The sequence below is a fragment of the Amblyomma mixtum genome, chromosome 3 (assembly GCF_055824585.1).
Source record: "Amblyomma mixtum isolate Tamu chromosome 3, ASM5582458v1, whole genome shotgun sequence".
Taxonomy (NCBI): Eukaryota; Metazoa; Arthropoda; class Arachnida; order Ixodida; family Ixodidae; genus Amblyomma; species Amblyomma mixtum.
The window spans coordinates 357257052-357264432 of NC_143014.1; the positions used below are offsets into that span (position 1 = coordinate 357257052).

The window sequence follows — 7381 nt, forward strand, 5'->3', positions numbered from 1 at the left end:
AGGCTGTACTTGCCCTCCTCGTCTATTTCCATTATTGCGAGCTTGCTATAGATGCCCTGAGACATTAGGCAGTAGTCAATGGTTGTTTGCCTGTTACGGGATTCCCACGTGATTTGTCCCTCACATTTATTTTCTCTATTGACAATAACTAGGTTGTGCCGCTCACACAAATCTAGCATTAACTTCCCGTTACAATCTGTGTATCCATCCAGATCCTCGATGTGGCCGTTCTTGTCTCCAAGCAAAATAATATCGACACCGTCTCCAATCGGCTTTATATCGTCATTGAGGCTCTTAACTAGATTCTTGTTTTCTTGCCTGCATTTGTCCCCGGTCCCTAAATAAACTACCCCTAGCCATGTCCTTTTGCCAGCAATTTTACCTGATACCCAGACATGTTCTTTGGAACTTGATTTTATTCTTTGCCAATTTGTTCCTTGATGTATCAGCATACCTACTCCTCCTCCCTTCTTCTCCGTTGTTGTTCTTTTGCACCCTTCCCAGACATAGCCATCGATTAAATGTGGATCCTCTCGATCCCTCAGATGTGTCTCGCATAGAGCGTACACACCTACTGCTTCGTCCTTTAACTGCTGTTCTATTTCTAGCCATTTCGCTCTCTTTCTACCCCCTTGCATGTTTATGTAACGGATCCTGGCGTTAAATTTCTTTTTTGTAGTTTTCTTTGTGGGCCTCCTAGTGGCCATATTTTTGAGCTCAGCTGCCATTGTTACATTTACTACAGCGGAATAGCCGAGGGCTGCGCCATCTGGCGAACTGCGAGAAAACCAACGTCCCCGCTTTGGCCTGCGGCAGGTCTCATAGCACCCCAGATGGTGCATCCGCTCAAATAAGCTATTCCACTCGCCTCGACGAAAATTGTCTATGCAAACTACTGCAGTTTTTCGCCGATTCCAGTAAATCCAGGTAAGTTCTGATGTGACATTATTTATCGAAAAACGCAGACTATCGTAAGCTACCCTGTGGTCTGAGTCTGAGCCGAAATGGTTCACTAGATTGTGCAGGGTAACTTTTTACAACGCGGCAGATTAAATAGGGATCACCCTGTACACAGCATATAGAGCAGATATAACGAAAAAAAGCACCACAGCACTGTCAACGTGTATAGTTTATTTATTTATTTATTTGTGACGCTGAGTGTGCCGCGCGGCATAAAACGTGCTGTTATTCACGAACGGTAGAATAAGTTACACAAATGCATGAAGGCCGGTTGCGTGTAAAAAGTCACATAAGCTTCGGGCGTAAATGTTTTTCGTTACAAAAAACGTTCAAACTAGAGTCATTGTTTGCAGACAGTCCTGCCTCTTGAAGAACTCGAGCGCGCACCAGTGAAGTTCCGGGACATGTCCACAGTAGGTGGTGGACATTGGTCTCGGAAGCGGGTGCCTCGCAGCGAGGGCATTTTTTGCGGCGCAGGAATCTTGTCACTTTTCCACTGGTTGCGAACTGCAGGCGTAAGGGCCACTCCGACACGCAGCCGCCTCAGAGAGACCTCCTCCACCCGTGATAGGTTGGGGGGAAGGGGGTAGGTACACTGGGGAATAAGATCACGTGTACGCTGCCTGAGGGAGGCTGAAGATGTTAGATGTGTCAGAAGTGGATCTGGTGTTCAAAGAAGCTGGTGGAGTTTGTGGAGTGTCAGTCTCACGAGATATGTCAGGTGCGATCCTGTGGACATCTGTGCGAGCTTGAACCCACTGAATGCGTATAGGCACCGGGTAAGATTTACAAGCAGCATGTATGGCCTGGGAAACCCGAAGGGTACCGCGGACTTTCTTTAGACGCTTCACGTCTTCTTGTGAATCGGTACATAGGTGCACCTGGTTATAAGGAGGGTCGTCAGGTAAAGCTGCTATGGCATTTAAAGGGGTGGAGACACCAAATTTATGGTTAGCGCGTTCTTTGTTTCAAACGTTTCTTATGGCTCCAGGAAGCATGATACACACTCAAAGATTCATATATTCACAGGAAATAATTTATTATCGTATTTTTAGTTGAACGATTTTCGGTTTCGGTTTCGGAACGCCGAGTTGTACAGTGACGTCACAGACGGGGAAGATCAACTACTTCGCCTGGTCACGTGGGCCCACAAAAGTTGTGACGTACCTACTGCTGCATCGTCTGCTTTCTCACACACGTGCTGACCAGCGCATGGATAACAACGGCATGGCTAGTCCCAGCAGCTCGGATTCCGACGGATCTGATTCCAATGAGGACATCAACTTTTTTTTTGATGGCAGCAGCGAGGACGACGATGAACGCGGCTCCGTTGAGAACCCTGATAATCATTTTAGATTTGATCCTCTTGCCAGCGACGACGACGAACAGAATGCCGCGCCGCAGGCCGTCAATGAAGTTCACCGGAGGGGCAACATCGACTGGTAAGTGGCGATTAACGTTCTCGAAAATAATGCTATGCCAACGCAGGCATCGTATTGATCATGACAGCTAGGGTTTCCACTGCAGTAATACATTGTAGTTTGTCCTTTCTCTCGTTGCGCTGTTAGCGCCTGACGTGCACTCTTCTGGGTAATTACTGCTATGCGCTTTTACGCTTATCTTGCACTTACGCAGCCAGAACTTATGACCAAAACATAAATTATTTTCGTCGGCCGCGAGCGATCAAAGCAACGCAACCTTTCGGCAATGTTTACTTCCGAGCGTGTACACAGGCGGGTGGTAGGGCGCATGCACGTGGGTTTTATTCCGAAGTTTTCTGGCTGTGTGACATGGTATACTACGAGGTACAGTGATATGTATATTTATTGCAGGTGCACCTGTGGTCGCTGTAGGCCTATGGAGACGGAACACGAGTCCATATGCTGTACAGAAGTCCCTAAGGTGGCCGCCCAAGTGCCTGAGGGGGCCAAGTGTATAACGAACCACCCCGGGTTTGAACCTATATGCCTCAACCTTCACGCTCTGGCGGTGGCTTACTATGCCTTGAGAGAAGACAGGCCTTCTCTTGTCGATGCCCCCGATATCCACACGTACGTATGAGGACTTATTTACGATCAGGGTGCCTGTGAAATGTGACGTGCGGCACGACTAATTAGCGAGTTTTAACACCGATAGAGAAGAAAGCCATTTCATGAAAAAACTGAAAATTTAGCCGGTGTCTAAAAACCTCTGGCACCGCCGTACGGTAGACACGGTAGCTGGCAACGGTTATGCGTTGCCGTGCGGCTGTCCCCGGCTGCGCTAAAGCTCTCCGTTATCACGGGCGCGTGCATATTTCCGCGCGCGCTCTAGAAACACAGTAGTAGTAGTAGTGAAACTCTACTGCATTAAAAATGCAGCAGTTAGCTTATATGAGTCTGCATTTACCTATTGTTTTGTGCAATCCAGAGCGCCATGCAGTGCCATTAGATTCCTGCATGTACACACGTGCTCTCTACATATAGACTAAATGCGCCATTCACGAGATAAGTGCGTCGAGTGGAATCATGTGCACATTCACCGTCCGAGATTTTGTGTGTATATCCGAGAGTATACATTTGGTATCAGCAACAATTATGCTATCAATTTTCTGTTACCTACTGTTCAGAAGAAATAGCAGCTGTTAGCATTTGTCATTGACATGAGGCACTTGTGAAGTGGTACCAGCCTAGTACCAAATTTTTGCTAATTCATTCTTTTTCATTCCTTTAGCAGGTACAGGTACACTGCGTACAGGCAGTTTGTACGCTGGATGTGGGTCTGGCTCGGCCGAAAAAATCGCAAAGTGCTCCCCAGCTGTGTCGTCAGCGAGATAAGGAACGCCTTTCCTGCCGCTCGCTATGCTGGGTTTAAGTACCCCGAGTAGTTGTGTAACACATGGAAGAAGAGAGCATGTTTGGGCATGTTGGTGGTTCACACTTCAAAAGGAAATAATAGTGCACTATTCAAAACAGGACGAACGAGAAGAAACGGCCATGCACTAACATTCAACTCAGGATTCGATAAATCCTGAGTTGAATGTTAGCGCTAGTCCATTTCTTCTCGTTCATCCTGCCTTCCTTTGTGCACTATTATTTCCTTTTTGAGGTGTGCAATGATCGACTGGCCTGAAAAAAATAATGGTCATAAAAACTGTAGTGCTTTATTCATATGCACGACAATCAGCTTCAACTCAGTATACAGAAGAAAAAAGGTAGCCAAAAAAAGCCCTTGAGGTGGGAGTAGGAACGGTACACATTTCGGCAAGTTGTTTACATGTTTTGCACAGATTGTTGAAAGGTGATAGGGATACTGAGTTCCACGTTACATTTCTACAAGCTGTGGATTGACCAGTGGTGAAGAAAAATGGAGGTGTGCGATCAGCATGTTCGAGGTTATCTGCTGTATGAGACTTTGACACGCACTTTTAAGAAGCCTTTCAATAATGCCATGCCTTTAGATACATTGTTGTGAATGAATGCATTGCCAGGCATTTGTTACATAAGCTCAGAGAGCTGTTGCACCCTGCTGCAGCTAGGCACATAGGCTGCATGGTAAGGTCTTGAAGGCAGCCATAGAAAATAACAGCAGCCATACATGTGGCCACATAGCCGTACATTTCCAGGTTTATGATGAAATAATTCCAACTCATACACTCGGAAGTTGAGACAGAGGTTATCCCACACACTGTCAAACAGCAACGCGTGACAGCAACCTGTGCTCTTGCCGCATTGCATTGCATCCACAACCAGGAAGTTGAGACGGAGGTTTTCCGACACACTGTCAAACAGCAACGTGTGACAGCAACTGTTTGTCATTGCTCTTGCTGCATTGCAATGCATCCACATTGCTGATTTGGTGCTCGCAAATAACAAAAAATGGGCTCCATGCAACACGTCCAAGCATGCCTGATACTGATTGTCCCACAACTTCTATGCTCCGTTTTACACATAGCAGACAACACTGCGGAGGCCGCGGAAGCAGTGCATCCACTAAACCACATTACTCCGCCATGTATCATTTGTCGATCTAGAAACTGGTGAATGTATGGATAAAAACCGCTATCAAAAGATGTGGTAGCATTGAAATCACCGTCAAAGCTACGAGGCACTCAGTGTCTGGGCCCTCTGGCTGTAACTTAACTGTGTGTGGACTACTTTATGGGCGCGAACTTAGTAGAAGGCGTTTACCCTACTGTAAGGAGATAGCACCACCCAGCGTCGTTTGTGAGGAGAAGACGAAGAAACACGAGGAGCGCGTGCGGAGGGGTACGCCGGGCCAGGTGGAAGAGGATTACGTGGCAGAGAAGAGCACGGTGGGCGACGGACGTGGACGAGTTCTGCTGGCTCCCCGGGCTCCGGGCTTGGGCCTCAGCCGCAATGGGACCCGGGTAGAAGTTCCGTAAGCGGAGGTGGTGATTTCTTCACCATACTTCTCGGGTAAGGCCATCGCGCGGTGCTTGTCTACACCCCTGTACGACATCATAATAGGCAATGTCCCTGGCGCTAAACCTCCATTCTCGGTCGACCCGCCAGTTCTAACTGATCAGGCAGTTTCCCTTGCCATGACGAGTTCGGTCGATATTCCTTCCCTTACGGTGACAGCAAAGGTTTCAGAGAGTAGTAAAAGCCCCACTCTGAACACACTCCACTTGTCACGGCCAGAGTTTCGCCTCAAACAGGAAGAAGACCCGACCTTAGAGGTGTGTCGCAGGAAGTTGGGGCAAATATTTCGTGGCAAGGGACAGACCGCCCACTCTTTTGGTACAGATGACTGAGTTCTTTTCCGAACATACCAAGTGTGTCCCGGCCGAGTCGTTGAACAAGCGGTGGTACCGAAGTGCTTACGCACGCAAATCCTCATGTCGGCGCATGACAGCGCATTATCCGGTCATCGAGGGATACGCAAAACGATCGCTAAGGTGCTCAGTGAGTTTTATTGGCCCGGTGTACAGGCTGACATTAAAAGTTATGTCAGATCGTGTGATATGTGTCAACGAACTGTGTCGAAGGCAAGGGAGAACACGTGAAATAACGCCGTAGGACGGGAACATTTAAAATCATGGTGGAGACCGAGGTCGGTTTGGAGAAACTGGTTTCACAAAGGAAAACAGAAGTACTAGCTGAAAGAGTTCTCGGGGCGGTGAAGTGGTTTGATGTGAAGAATGGAATACGGAAGAATGTAGCCCACACCTGTTCTTGTTGCCATTGTCTTTGTTTGCTCATGTTTGCTTTTGAGTGTCGGCTACCTACTTTTTATGCCTTGCGTGTTTCTTCAGCCTCTATGGACGCTTTACTTTACGTTGACTTTTCATATACTCTCTGTGTTGTGTGTGCGATTGTCTGTGTACGCTTCGAACATTGACGACCGTCGTATTGTGTGTGGCGTGTAGTGTGCGCGCTGTGGTGTGGTGTTCTGTGGTGCAATCGTCGAACGCGTCTGGGGTCGCTCTCCTGAAGTTGAGTTTTTTCCCTTGGAAAAAACTTCCGAAGAGGGGGCCTTCTGTAAGGAGATAGCGCCACCCAGCGTCGGTTGTGGGGCAGAAGACGAAGAAGCACGAGGAGCGCGTGCGGAGGGGAACGCCGGGACAGGTAGAAGAGGATTACATGGCAGAGAAGAGAAGAGCGCGGTGGGCGACGGACGTGGACGAGTTCTGCTGGCTGCCCGAGTTCCGGGCTTGGGCCTCAGCCGCAGACGTCCGGGCCACCAGACCCGGACATCCATCGTCGACAGCCTCAACCACCAGGCCCAGGCGCCACTCTTCTCCGTCCATCCGTCAGCTGCTCCACACAGGCCGCCTCTGGCGCCTACGTGGCCTTTCCGGGATACCAGACCTGGGAACCGTGCTGGGAGCCCGCTGACGCTGCAGTAGCGCTGAAGGCCAATGGGGAAACGCCCGCAACAGTGCATCGACACTGGAACGCCCAGAGACTGCCTGACTGTCCGACACCCAGCCAGTCCTTCCCGCTCGATGCTCGCATGAGAGACAAGTAGTGTGCCTTTCCTTTTTGACTTTCTTTTTCCTGTATTTGTCGCAAGGATTTTGTTCTGTTCCCCCCGTGTGTGCGACCCAATTGATCGTGCCATTCCTGATACACCCAGGGATAGGAGCGGTGAATTTTTGTCTGTTGTTTCGCACTGGCCTGCCTGGCCCTGCCATGCTCATTCGCCTTGTCCGCCGCCACGACCACAGCGTCTTCGCACAGAGGCCGGCCACCGAACCGCGTCAAGGTCCAAGTCTTCTACCGTGTGTTGTTGCGTTGCTCTCTTGTTTCTTTCCTTTTTTTTTCACGCCCATACTGAAATTGGTTTCCTTTCCTATAAAAGCCACCTCGTTTATTGCTTATACCTTTAGTGTTTGTGTTAAATACAACCTGCAATCTCACACAATCCTCACACCTACCAACCACGTATCATACCGCCACATGCAAGTTTACTTCTC

General features: G+C 48.9%; 1 protein-coding gene across 1 annotated transcript; it reads left to right on the forward strand.

The window, feature by feature from the left end:
- Window positions 1-2187: 2187 nt before the first annotated feature.
- Window positions 2188-3851, forward strand: LOC149356441 (P2X purinoceptor 7-like). Its single transcript, XM_089576344.1, has 3 exons — window positions 2188-2402; window positions 2793-3011; window positions 3673-3851. The coding sequence occupies exons 1-3, from the start codon at window positions 2188-2190 to the stop codon at window positions 3824-3826; spliced, it is 588 nt and encodes a 195-aa protein (XP_089432470.1). The 3' UTR covers window positions 3827-3851.
- Window positions 3852-7381: the final 3530 nt, after the last annotated feature.

What these genes read in the sequence shown, in the direction of transcription:
- LOC149356441 (XM_089576344.1), top strand. Translation starts at nt 2,188, where the DNA reads ATGGCTAGTCCCAGCAGCTCGGATTCCGACGGATCTGATTCCAATGAG. An exon ending in CGGAGGGGCAACATCGACTG is followed by an intron (nt 2,403 to 2,792) that starts GTAAGTGGCGAT and finishes TATTTATTGCAG; the next exon opens with GTGCACCTGTGGTCGCTGTA. An exon ending in GATGCCCCCGATATCCACAC is followed by an intron (nt 3,012 to 3,672) that starts GTACGTATGAGG and finishes TCATTCCTTTAG; the next exon opens with CAGGTACAGGTACACTGCGT.